Genomic DNA, 13712 nt, shown 5'->3' with positions numbered 1-13712 from the left:
CCACTCTACTCTATGGGACCTTGGATCCCATCTGCCCAGATAGAAGGGGACGGATTGGATTGGAGGTAGGTGGGGTGTAAGTGGGCAGAAGTACATCTGCGGCTCGATAGAGGTGAACGGAGGGTCAGACCGATAGTGTCAATAAGGCCTAATGCCGCGTACACACGATCAGGCTATCCGGCGGACTTAGTCTGGCGGACAAACCGCCGTAAAAGTCAGCCGGACTGTCCGAACGAGCGTACCTGCCCACACACGTGACTTACGTCCGCCGGATTATCTGCCGTACTTTTGAAATAAACGGACTTGCCCACACACACGGAGGAAAGTCCGTTCATTTTGAGCACGGCTCCAGGTAGCTGGGACCAGCGAATGAAGTGTCGCTGGCCCCATCACCTGATATGGAGTTAAAGGGGAAGCCCTATGCCAAAAAAACGGCGTAGGGGCCCCCCCCCAGGTCCATATCGACCCTTATCCGTGCACGCAACCCGGCCGGTCAGGAAAGGGGGTGGGGACGAGCGAGCGCCCCCCTCCCCTCCTGAGCCGTACCAGGCTGCATGCCCTCAACATGGGGGGTGCTTTGGGGAAGGGGGGGCCGGGCCCCCCACCCTATGTGTATGAGTATGGAGTACAATGTACCCCTACCCATTCACCTGTGAAAAAAATGTAAATAAAACACAACACACAAGGGTTTAAAATAGATTATTGCACAGCTCCGGGGGTCTTCTGCCGTCTTGGGGGGTCTTCTCGCCGGACTCCTCCGCTATCTTCTGCTCTTTTGCTTGGACGGCTTTCTTCTTGGCCGCCGCCCGGGGGTCTTGTCCTCCTCTTCGGTTCTTCTTGTCGGGCATCCGCGCCTTCTTCTAGCTCTTTTACAAGCGGTGGCCCGGTCTTCTGTCGCCGCTGTCACCACTGTCTTCGTCGTCACCGCCTTCTGTTCTTCTCTTCTCTTCTTCTCTTCTTCAGCTGTTGCCTCGTCACTGTCTCTGGCCACAATGACAAGCATGCAGCGTGCGGCGACTTATATAGGGACATCGCCGGATGATGTCCCCGCCCATTATGATGTCACAGTCCCAGAGGAGGCTGGGACTGTGACATCATAATGGGCGGGGACATCATCTGGCGATGTCCCTATGTAAGTCGCCGCACGCCGCGTGCCTGTCATTGTGGCCAGAGACAGCGACGAGGCAACAGCTCAAGAAGAGGAGAAGAGAAGAACAGAAGGCGGCGATAGAAGACCGGGCCACCACTTGTAAAAGAGCTAGAAGAAGGTGCGGAGGCCTGACAAGAAGAACCGAAGAGGGGGACAAGACCCCCAAAGTTGGAAGAAGACCCCCGGACGGCGGCGAGAAGACCCCCCAAGATGGAAGAAGACCCCTGGAGCTGTGCAATAAACTATTTTTAACCCTTGTGTGTTGTGTTTTATTAAAAAAATTTTCACAGGTGAATGGGTAGGGGTACATTGTACCCCATACACATCCACATAGGGTGGGGGGCCCCCTTATTAAAGGGGGCTCCCGGATTCCGATAAGCCCCCCGCCCGCAGACCCCGACAACCAACGGCCAGGGTTGTCGAGAAGAGGCCCTTGTCCTCATCAACATGGGGACAAGGTGCTGTGGGGTGGGGGGGCCGCGCGGCCCCCCTTCCCAAAAGCACCCCCCATGTTGAGGGCACACGGCCTGGTACGGCTCAGGAGGGGGGCGCTCGCTTGTCCCCACCCCCTTTCCTGACCGGCCGGGTTGCGTGCTCGGATAAGGGTCTGATATTGACGCTTTTTCGGCGTAGGGCTTCCCCTTTAAGTCCATACCAGGTCACGGGGCCAGCGATGCTTCATTCGCTGGTCCCGGCTACCTGGAGCCACGCTCAAAATGAACCGACTTTTCTCCATGCGCGGGAAAGTCCATTCATTTCAAAAGTACGGCAGACTAGCACATACACGGCCATATTGTCCGCCGGACTGGGAAAAGAATTGTAATTGGGTAAAGAAAGTCCACCAGAGCCCACACACGGGGGGATTGTCCGGCGGACTTTTCCACCGGATTGTTTGATCGTGTGTACGTGGCATAAGGCTTTTTTCACACTGATACGCTGTGGTTTACCCACACAGAGAGTGCAGACAAGTGCACCTGTGGCTTTCTTGCAGGTTAGCTGTACTTTGCCATAGATTTCTATTATATCCTGCAGGTGCGGTGCACTTTCTGAAAGTGCACTAAACTTGCAGATAATAACAGAAGTCTATAGCTCAGTGTAGGTAACCCGCAGGTGTTCTGTACTGCACCTGCGGATCAGTTTGAAAGTAACACAGTAACTACCGCAGAAAAGATATGCCCATATATACACTGTGATTTAAATAATAAACTTACCTTTAATAACAGTTTTCCATTCAGGTATCACCAGCTATTGTCCCAGGCAGATCGCATTTTTTATCACTCCATCTGTTATAGGAGTTGGCTCTATACAGGAAGCATTGTCTTATGCAGCTCTGCAGCCACTTGCTTCCTCTACCAATGGCTTTTTTTTTTTTTTTACAGAAGCTCTACCAGTGGATTTATTCACAACACTGATTCTCTGGGATGGCGGATTGGCAATCCACAGTCTTGGCTTGCCAACCCGCCATCCCAGAGCAGGAGGTCACGGGCCACATCAGAGGGCTCCACTGGTTGAGCACCCCTGCACTACAGGCTGCCTGCAGAAAACTACAGGAAGGGATTAGATACAAGACTAGTCACCTTGCACAAAGAGAGAGCAGCTTTTTCACACTAATACTGCATGGATCTGAAGGAAATACACACGCCCCAAACTGCAAGTAAGAAGACACATGCTTCTTGTATGTAGACCATTGTTGCTTATCGTGCAGTTCATCTGAAGCAGTGGCACTGCTATTTACTGCAAGCTACCCATATAGAGATGCTCTGTCATGGTTGTAGAGCTGTCAGCACAACTCAAGTCAGGAAACCCACAGAAAGTAGAACAGTGTCATGGTCATAGCAATTAAACAGCATCGGGCACATAGCACTCCTATCCCTCACTTAAGTAGCACAGTGTAGAAAAGATTAGCACACCCAGCAGCATTCTGTGGGATAAGGACAGGCTCTGAGCAGGCCTGGATCTGGGATGTGAAGAGCACTGGTCCTAAGATTCAGTAGATTAGGGTCACTAGGGGCACTGGTCCTAAGATTGCTTCACCGCTTATCAAAACCTGGGATGTTGGCTGCTGCATGTGTCCAGAAGAAAGGTGGATCAACTGGAATCGGTGAAAGGTGAATTTTTTTCTGTTCTATCCCAGGGGGAATAAAAACAGGTGCATTATATAATTTAAGTATTAAAGGGGTACTAAGTAGTGTACCCCCACCCTAAAGAAAGGGCCTGATGATGATAGGAATATCATTAATGGTGAAGCAATACTTAATATAGCCCACGAGATTAACATTTTTCCACTAATTTTGTCTTGGTCTTTTACATTTAAGAAACTGCCATATCAGAGAAGATGTCCTCACTCTCAGCTGCTCAGGATGAAATGGAAACTAATGAAATTTTGGAGCCACCTGTAAGGGAATTTAAGGAGTTTATTGAGCGATCCTTGTATATTCTTACCCAGAATCCTTCACTGTTCTATCAGTTGGCTTTGAACGAGCCTGATACATCACCAGTGTGCATTCAAGCACAGGAGATTTTGGCTGACTTCAAGAGCCCTGCATCTGAGCTCATCACAGCATGGAACAATAAACCCGACTCCACCAATGTCTGTTCCAGGTCTGAAAATCTCTTGTTCTCATTCTCACTCGCTCTCAATCTCTCGCTTTTGTTTTTTCACTCGCTTTCGTTCTCTCTCTCATTCAATTTCTCTCTATTGTTCTCTCTCTCTCGCGCGCGTTGTCTCTCTCTCGCGCGCGTTGTCTCTCTCTCGCGCGCGTTGTCTCTCTCTCGCGCGCGTTGTCTCTCTCTCGCGCGCGTTGTCTCTCTCTCGCGCGTTGTCTCTCTCTCTCTTGCGCGTTGTCTCTCTCTCTCGCGCGCTGTCTCTCTCTCTCGCGCGCTGTCTCTCTCTCTCGCGCGCTGTCTCTCTCACGCTGTCTCTCTCTCTCGCGCGCTGTCTCTCTCTCTCTCGCGCGCTGTCTCTCTCTCTCTCGCGCGCGTTGTCTCTCTCTCGCGCGCGTTGTCTCTCTCGCGCGTTGTCTCTCTCTCTCTTGCGCGTTGTCTCTCTCTCTCGCGCGTTGTCTCTCTCTCTCGCGCGCTGTCTCTCTCTCTCGCGCGCTGTCTCTCTCACGCTGTCTCTCTCTCTCGCGCGCTGTCTCTCTCTCTCTCGCGCGCTGTCTCTCGCGCGCTGTCTCTCTCTCGCGCGCTGTCTCTCTCTCGCGCGCTGTCTCTCGCGCGCTGTCTCTCTCTCTCTCGCGCGCTGTCTCTCTCTCTCTCGCGCGCTGTCTCTCTCTCTCTCGCGCGCTGTCTCTCTCTCTCTCGCGCGCTGTCTCTCTCGCGTTGTCTCTCTCTCTCGCGCGCGCTGTCTCTCTCTCGCGCGCGTTCTCTCTCTCTCGTTATCTCTCTCTTGTTCATACATACTCTTTCTCTCATTCTCTCTCTCTCTAGCGTATTTTATTATATTATTCATATACATATCACAAATTTAAGTTACAAAGTCCTGGGGAGAACATACACACTCTCTACATGACATTTGATAATATTGATAGATTTTATTTTTATTTATGCATGCTGCTGGCTCTAAACTCTAGAACCTCCAAAACAATACATGTGCACACACCACAACAGATGATGAGAGCTTATAGCCTAGAGCAAAAATTACAAAAAAATGTAAGGATAGCCTGCATAATCACTATGCTTTATTCATTTTAAATCAGAGTTGTCTTCTCTTTCTCAGTAAATCGTTGGAGGTTCCTTCTACTCCGGGTTGTGTTGGCCTAAGTGCAAAGGGAGACATGGCAGTGCTGGGCACCAGTAATGGTTCACTTCACATCCTGTATACAAATAGTGGCGAGGTATTGGATTTGTCATTTTCTTTGCCTACATTCGTTATAACATATTAGTCCAACCATGTTTAATATTATACATTAAAGTGTAAATAAATGCTAACAATGAACTTCTGTTGTTTTCTACCTTTTTGTTCTGTTAAAAATACTATAGAATATGTTTTGTTATATCTGTTTGATAAGTAAAAAAAAGCCTGCAGTGTAAATCAGGAGAATGAGAGAGGTACTTTGTAATTGTAAAACACTTCCTGTCCTATAGTAACAATGCTGCTTCTCCATAGATATTGTATGGCGAGTATTGTAACCCTAGGATAGGAAATGTGTTGTGAAGGATCTAAAAAAAAAAAGAAAACTAATGCTGCCGCCACCACATCTAATGCCTGGGAAGCTGGAATAAATTGAGCATAGATGCACTTAAATTCCCAAATAACATTCTTAATTATACAATGAAATGCTTAATTTAAATTATGCAAATGCAATACACTTTAATTAGCATCAGGCTTATAGGACATGATTGCTAACACATACAGTCCTTGTATATAATAAATCTGACCTTGTAAGGCATGACTAATAAGGCACATAAGGCCTAAACAATGCTGCTAATAGCTTAAAGTTAGAACTTCAAGTTTATATCCAGCCACAACTGGAAGGTTTAGAACCCTAATAAGGTTTTGTACTGCTACCTGGGGTGCTGTAAAAAAAAGTTTAGTCGTATTACCTGTCCAATGTTGACCATGTTTAATCAGACATTAAGTGAAGGTATCTCCCAAAATCGACACTAAAAACAAAAAAAATTTGTTTTTTAGCAGGGTAGGGAAAGACTAAAGCTTGCCATACACTATACAATCTGATTGTTCAATATCTGTAACATTTTCTTTGGATTTATCATAACTGTGTAATATTACAAACCTAAACAATCCATCAATGTGTATAAAATCAGGCAGGCCGGAGATTTTACAATGAGATTGTATTGTGTATAGTCAATGTAAAGCCCCTGCCTGATTTTCATTTCTATCTGAGTCTATGTTGTGGATTTACCCTCACTTCCTGTCGGATGAAGCCAGCAGAACAGGAAGTGAGGATAAATATCTTTAATGTACGTACTTTACTAACAGATGTACCTACTGGGAATGCTGTATAAACCATATGTAGCATCAGCTACATACAATATACAGTGATGTGTTTCGGTAGCGGGATGGGGACTTCCGGTAGCAGGATGGGGACTTCCCATTCCACTCCTGGAACAAGATTTAGTTGGGCTGATTGCATTACAGACATTCAAAGGAAGCTTTGTATTCAGTGAATGAATACAAATTTAACTCCGGTTGAGGCAGAGATTGTCATCCGCCTACCTCTGCACCTCAGAAAATCAGAGGATGCAGTATGTATTCTTCAACCTCAATCATTAAATGAGAAGGGCCCTCTGATTCCTCTGATTCATTGTAACTGTAATGTTTTCCTTAATTTTGTAAAGTGCTGCACAAACCATATAATAATAATTATAAATAAATTGTTAAAATACATGTTAACTGCTTTACCTTCAAAAGAGTTTGCATTTTTCCAGCCTTTTTAATTGTACACTCCTGGTTTAGCATTACTGCTGTTGGTCAGCATTACTACTTTCTGAATTGGCTCTCTGCTCATTGGACAGAGGTGATGATGCTGATTTATTGTATAATGATCAAGCTGGAGGCATAGAGTTGATCTAGGCAGGATTAATAATACAGGACTAAGTGTATTACCTGCCTGGAAGTGCATTGTGGCAGAGGTGCGTAAATTACATGACTGGCAATACAGAATTACATATGCCATGGCAGGTAAACTGCTCACTTAAAAGGGAAGTTTAGTCAAAACCTAACTCTAAACCTGCTCTCTGCCACATTCTAAGCCTAATCTGTCTAGCCCTGTAAAGAAAAAAGTGCTATACTTGCATGTTCTGCAGCCGCTCCAGTCCGGTCCCATGCTGAGCTGTCAGCGGCAGCGTCAGTGTGTGGGAGTGTGCAAGAGAGGCAGCCAACAACGGAAGCCCCATAGTAACTGTATGGATGACATCACTTCCCAGGCATTTCCCAGCTATTGTTGGTTCTCTCCTGCACACAGAATCTGCTACTGGAGACTGGAGCAACTGCATAATAGGCAAGTACAGCAATATTTGTTTACAGGGCTAGATAGGCTTAAAATCTGGCAGAGGGTAGATTTAGCGTTAGTTAGATTTTGACTAAACTTCCACTTTAATTCTCACCAGCATTTCCTTCTGATTAGAAGAGTGGTGTGGACATTTCTGTGTCCCTATACAGGGTTGTATGGAGTATTTTATTTAATTAAACTACTACCCCCTTTATGTTGTGTTGCAGGAAGTCAGAACACTGTACAGTGGCTGTGACGGAGTATCTACCTGTACTTTCATTTCTGACACATTACTCTGTATTGGCTCCTATGATGGAATAATGGAGATCTGGAATATAACAGATGGATGTCGGTAAGAAATATTTCTAAGACTCTTAAAGTGGATGTAAACCATCACATAATATACCCAGTGAAGTGAACAGCTTCAGATGATACACAGGGATGAAACAAATCTCCTTACATAAGTTGTACATGTATATCTGCTGTCTTCAGCTTTTATATACAAGTTCAGATCATGTTAGGAGTTTTTCTCTTCCTGTTTAACACTGCAGTGAAGCCTGGGCATACAGCCAAGACAGCTGATTGGAGGAAGGGCACACACCCCTCTCTCCTCCATAGGTAGGGACTTTCAGATCTATCTGTTTGAATAGTTCAGGGCTCTGCTAACCTATTTATAGCATCCTCTCTAACACAAAATCCAGGCTGTTTATATCACATGTGATGGAGAATTTGTCAGAAGTTATCACGGTGATAACATAAGAACGGAGCAAGGTACCGCTATGGGGCATGGTGCTTTGAAGAGAGATTAGAAAACACTACAGATATGTGCCCAGCTCAAATTTATTGAATCAGGTTTACATCTGCTTTAACCACTTAAGCCCTGGACCATTTTGCTGGGCAAAGACCAGACCACTTTTTGCGATTCTGCACTGTGTGTCGCTTTAACTGACAGTTGCACGGTCGTGCGACGTGGCTGCCAAACAAAATTGATGTCATTTTTTGTCCCAACAAATAGAGCTTTCTTTTGGTGGTATTTGATCACCCCTGCGGTTTTTAGTTTTTGCGCTATAAACTAAAAAAAAGCAACAATTTTGAAAGCATAATTTTTTACTTTTTGCTATAATAAATAATATAAAATAATATGTATAAAACATTTTTTTTTCTCAGTTTAGGCTGATACGTATTCTTCCACATATTTTGGGTAAAAAAAATTGCAATAAGCGATTATTGATTGGTTTGCGCAAAAGTTATAGCGTTTTCAAAATAGGGGATAGTTTTATGGCATTTTTATTAATAATTTTTGTTTTACTAGTAATGGCGGTGAGCAGCGTTTTTTTTTTATATTGTGACTGCGACATTATGGCGGACACATCGGACATTTTTGACACATTTTTGGGACCTTTATTGTTTATACAGCAATCAGTGCTATACAAATTCACTGATTCCTGTGTAAATGACACTGGCAGTGAAGGAGTTAACCACTAGGTGGGCAGTGTAGGGGTTAAGTGTGTCCTAGAGGCGTGTTGCTGACTGTGGGGGGCGTGGCTATGTTTTACACATCACTGATCTCTGCTCCAATCACAGGGAGCAGAGATCAGTGTCACTGTTGCTAGGCAGAACAGGGAGATGCTTGTTTACTTTAGAATCTCCACGAAGGTCCCGACCGGGGTGCATGCTGCCGCCGCTGCGCACACGGTGGCACGGCAGCAAATTTAAACCTGTAGGCCTATTTGCCTGTCCGTGCCATTCTGCCGACGTACATTGGCGTGCGCCGGTCGGGAAGAGGTTGAGGAAAACTATAGTGGTTGCTGATGATTTTTGTTTTTTTTCAGATGGATTTTTAAACAAAGTTTATATGTTTTTAAACTGTTCTTTTTATTATGTATGTGTTACCGGCCTCAAAATGTGAATTAAGAGAGCCGATGATTGTAGACGCGATGAGATAAGGTGATCAGCTTGGCGTGGACTGCAAAGAATCACACAAACAGCATGAGATATGACCACTGACTTTATGGCTGGAAGTAGTTTAATTTTTACATAACAATACATCTTTTACATTTTTATAGTCACATGTTTATAACCATTAACAATATATATAATACAGATTTTAACTAAAGTATTTTAAAACGTAGTTACAGCAATGAACATTACTAAATTTAATAACATATATATCCCTGTTATTCAGTGTTATAGATAATTATCTTTATCTCTCTGGTACACTTTAAGTGTGCAATAATCATACTAGCAATGCATTGCTTTAATACAAATATTTTCATGGTAGTACTCTTTTTTTAACCACTAGATGGTGCACATTGCATTTCTGTATGATGCAATACATAAGCTTTACATACAATAGGTTTTTTTCTATATTAAATAACAGAAAACATGTGCTTCTATAAATCTATGCAATTTCCAATAAATCAGGTTTAAATATACCTATTTAGAATGGTTTAGTGTTTATCATAGACATTTGTTCTGACTAATGCAGTATTTTCATGTTCTTATGCACTTTTCCCTTGTTTCTGACACATGCTGTTCTAAACTTCTAATTACAGCAAAACTATAGCATAAAATCTGCTGAGACTTTTTCTGCATCTGCTCAAGATGTTTAGGAATCTTTCTATCACAGGTTAATACAGATTAGGAACAATTTAGAGTACATACCTGCAAAGAATCACACAAACAGCATGAGATATGACCACTGACTTTATGGCTGGAAGTAGTTTAATTTCCAGTCACATGGTGTGTGGCCTTCTATAGACTCTGTTTGTGTACCTTCTCTGCCATCTACTGGTTATTAATAGAATAGAAGGGACATACTTAGAACTAAAATAAAAAAAAAAAAGAATATGTACTTTGCTTTGGGGTGTCTGTTTTGTGACCATATAAACCCCAGTCCGTCACACTCTCCCCTCCTTCAGTTAATGGCTCCCGACATTAAACTCAATTGGTATCTGAACACTATTTAGTGATTTAAGTAACCCAAATAGGTACTTGTTGCCACCAAGGAGCTACGTTAACTACCTGGCATGTCCTGGGAGTAGCTAGCATTGTGTGAGTTTGTATGGTGTGAATCTGACTTGGTATGTATCTTGGCTGACCTAGTGTGTCATATGTAAAGATCTCTTTAGGCTTAGGTTGTCTGGTAGATCTTCTGACAGGAGTTGAGTCTTCTCCATCAACATCATTTTCCATTTGCATATCTTGGTTCACAGGTAAGTCTTGACTTAATGAGGGTAATTCTGCAGTGTCTAGTCCCACCATGTCTGTAGCCCAGATTTGGTCGTCAACTACTGTTCCATCATTTTGTTCTTGTTCAAGATTGGGTGTGGTAGTTGTAGGATAGAACTCCTCAGCAGAAACTCTTAATGGGATTTTCTGTACGTTTTGAGAGTTTGGTTGAGACACAATACAATCATGACTTTCTGTAGTCTCTGGTATATAAGGATAATACCATCTTTCTTCATCTGAACATTCCTCCTCCTGGTCCACATCCATTCTGGCATCCTTTCTGTTACTTGATTGTCTTTGTTTCATCGGTACTCTTGGAATGTGTCCTTCAATTGGTAGGTCATTTACTGGTAGTAAAAGATTTCTGTGCAGTACTCGAATAGTCTTTTTACCACTTTCAGGCTGAATTTTGTACACAGGCCCATCTTTGATTCTTTCTACCACTTTGTGTACTGATTCTTCCCAGTATGAACGAAGTTTACCAGGTCCTCCTCTTTCAGAGAGATTTCGTACTAAGACCCGATCACCCGGTTGAAGAGGTGCTCCTTTTATCTTTTTGTCATAGTACTTCTTCCCTTTAGCAGATGATTTTTTGCTATTCTCGGATGCGATTTTGTAAGCTTCTTGCATTCTAGATGCCCATTTCTGAGTAAATGTTGGTTGACTTTCTGATTCCTTTTCCAAATTTAGGTTGAGCATTAGGTCAATTGGCAAACGAGGAGATCTTCCATACAATAGAAAGAATGGCGAGTATCCTGTGGCTTCATGCCTGGTGCAATTGTATGCATGAACCATATGTGGAAGATGTTCTTTCCAATCGGACTTTTTCTCTTCCTCTAAGGTGCGAAGCATCTGTAACAAAGTACGGTTCAGTCTCTCCACTGGGTTACCCTGTGGATGGTATGGAGTAGTTCTTGAATGAGAAATCCCTGCCAATCGTTGCAATGTCTGAAATAAGTTGTTTTCAAATTCTCTTCCTTGGTCATGGTGGAGTTTCTCTGGATAGCCAAAACATGGTATGAAATCTTGAAAGATCTTTTCTGCCGCCGTTTTTCCAGATTTGTTCTTAGTTGGATACGCTTGTGCAAAGCGTGTGAAATGGTCAACTATTACAAGTATATACTCATATCCTCCTTTGCTTTTCTCCAAGTGAAGATAATCAATGGATACTAACTCCAAAGGTGAACTGGTAGTAATCGAACCCATAGGTGCTCTTTCGGTGATATTTGGACGCTTTCGTTTGATGCAGCTGCACTTCTTCAGCACATATTCATCAATGTCTCTTTGCATAAATGGCCAGTAAAATCGTTCACGTGCTAGGTGGGTTACCTTGTCAGTACCAATGTGACCCATGTCATCATGAAGATTTCTTAAGACCAATGGTTTTAATTTTTCTGGTAGAACTAGCTGTTTTTGGGTTCCAGAGTGTCGGTAGAGGATTCCTTCATCGACTCTGAGTTTATTCCATTCATGTATCAAACGTCTTGTTTTGCTGGTCATACTCTCCTTTTCTTTGTGGTTTGGAATCCAGTCGTTCTCCTTAAGCCAGACCACTTCTCTAATGTTGGTATCGTCTTGTTGTAATGCTCTGATATTCTCCTGAGTCATTGGGCAGATTGTCTGTCCTTTCAGCAATTCTTTGGCCACATCACTTTCTGAGTGAAGAGTCAATGAAGCCACCCATAATGCCTCTTCTTCGTCAACAGCTTTGCTCCCTTGCCACATAGCTGACACAACCTCAGATGGTACAATCTCTGTGTACTCACTCAGATTCTTTGTGAGTTCCACCGGAAATCGTGACAGTGTATCTGCGTCTGCATTCTGTTTACCTGGCCTGTACTTGATATCGAAGTGGAAATCAGCCAACTCGCCAACCCAGCGATGACCCACAGCATTCAGTCTGGCAGTACTCAATACATATGTCAATGGGTTGTTGTCTGTGTAAACGGTGAATGTTGGAGCGTAGTACAAGTAATCTCTGAATTTGTCACAGACTGCCCACTTGAGAGCTAAAAACTCAAGTTTACCAGAGTGAAGATGGTAATTGCGCTCTGCTGGAGTCAATGTTCTGGAGCCAAACCCAATAACACGAAGTTTTTCTCCTTGTCGTTGGTATAGTACAGCACCTAGGCCTTCATTGGAAGCATCAGTGTGTAAGACGAAGGGTAAATCAAAATCAGGGTATGCTAGAATTGGTGGATTGGTTAGCATGTCCACCAGTCTGGATACTACAGCTTGATGTTTGGGTGTCCATTGAATCAGTGTTTTAGATGGCACTTGTGCTTTGTTCCCGTTTTTCTTCGTGGATTCCCTCCGATTGTTTTTGGGGATGGATGTAGCAGATTCTTTCTCAGTGTTCTGCAAAAGTTCATACAGTGGTTTAGCAAGTCGAGAGAAATCTTGAATGAAGGACCTGTAGTAGCTCAGGAATCCTAACAAAGATCTGACCCCTCCCACTGTTTTGGGTTCTTTCCTTTTCAAATGTAATACCGCTTCAAGATCTTTTGGGTCAATTTTTATGCCTTCTTCTGACACCATTCGTCCAAGGTATCGAATCTGTCGTTTAAAGAGTTCACACTTCTTCGGTCTAAGTTTGATACCATGCTCACGCATTCGACTAAGCACTTGCCTAATATCATTGACATGCTCCTGAAAAGTTTTGGAGTAGCAAAGTACGTCATCCAAGTATGGAGAACAACATTTGTCTCTGATGCCCTCTAATACATTCTCCATGCATCTCTGAAAAGCTGCTGGGGCATTCGTTAATCCAAATGGAATACGGTTCCACTCCAGGAGTCCCCAGGGGGTGCTGAAAGCCGTCAGATGTCTGGAGTCTTCATGCACAAAGCCTTGATGATACGCACTACCCTGGTCCAGGATTGAGAACCACGTAAATCCTCCTAAGCTATCCAGCAGATCTTGTATTCTGGGTAGTGGATGTCTATCTGGGATAGTCTTTCGGTTTAACTCCCTAAAGTCAACACATAGTCGTAGGCTACTGTCCTTCTTTCGAACACAAACAACTGGTGATGAGTATGCGGAAGAAGATTTTGTTACCCAACCTCGGTCAAGAAGGTTTTGGATATATTCTTTCACTTCTTTGTATAGGGGTTTCGGTATCGAATTGTAGCGTTTCTGGACAGGAGTTTCATCTTTCAGATTTATCCTCAGTTTCAGGTTAGGGATGCATCCTATGTCTCCCTCATCTCGAGCAAAGACATCTGATTCATCATATAACATTTGTCTCGCTATCGCCTGTTCTTCTTCTGAGAGATCTTCCAAATTGACAGGTGGGTGCCACTTAACAGATTTGTTAGTGGGTAGCTGATTTCCAGTGTCCACTTGATTCAACTGGTTTACATGAAACACCCTTTTCT

The 13712-nt window shown here is 43.7% G+C and overlaps 1 protein-coding gene across 1 annotated transcript in view; it reads left to right on the top strand.

Moving 5' to 3' along the window:
* Positions 1-13712, top strand: part of TEP1 (telomerase associated protein 1) — a 161551-nt gene that overhangs the window by 111879 nt on the left and 35960 nt on the right. Inside the window, exons 34-36 of the mRNA XM_077461156.1 lie at positions 3466-3751; positions 4869-4986; positions 7332-7456. Coding sequence (XP_077317282.1) covers positions 3466-3751; positions 4869-4986; positions 7332-7456 — 529 coding nt within the window. The remainder of the gene's footprint in view (positions 1-3465; positions 3752-4868; positions 4987-7331; positions 7457-13712) is intronic.

Source organism: Lithobates pipiens, unplaced genomic scaffold, assembly GCF_037356315.1.
Source record: "Lithobates pipiens isolate NorthernLeopardFrog02 unplaced genomic scaffold, aLitPip1_a1.2 Scaffold_3, whole genome shotgun sequence".
Lineage (NCBI taxonomy): Eukaryota > Metazoa > Chordata > Amphibia > Anura > Ranidae > Lithobates > Lithobates pipiens.
Note: the sequence above shows the minus strand (reverse complement) of the source record. Positions and strands in the feature narration are given on the sequence as shown.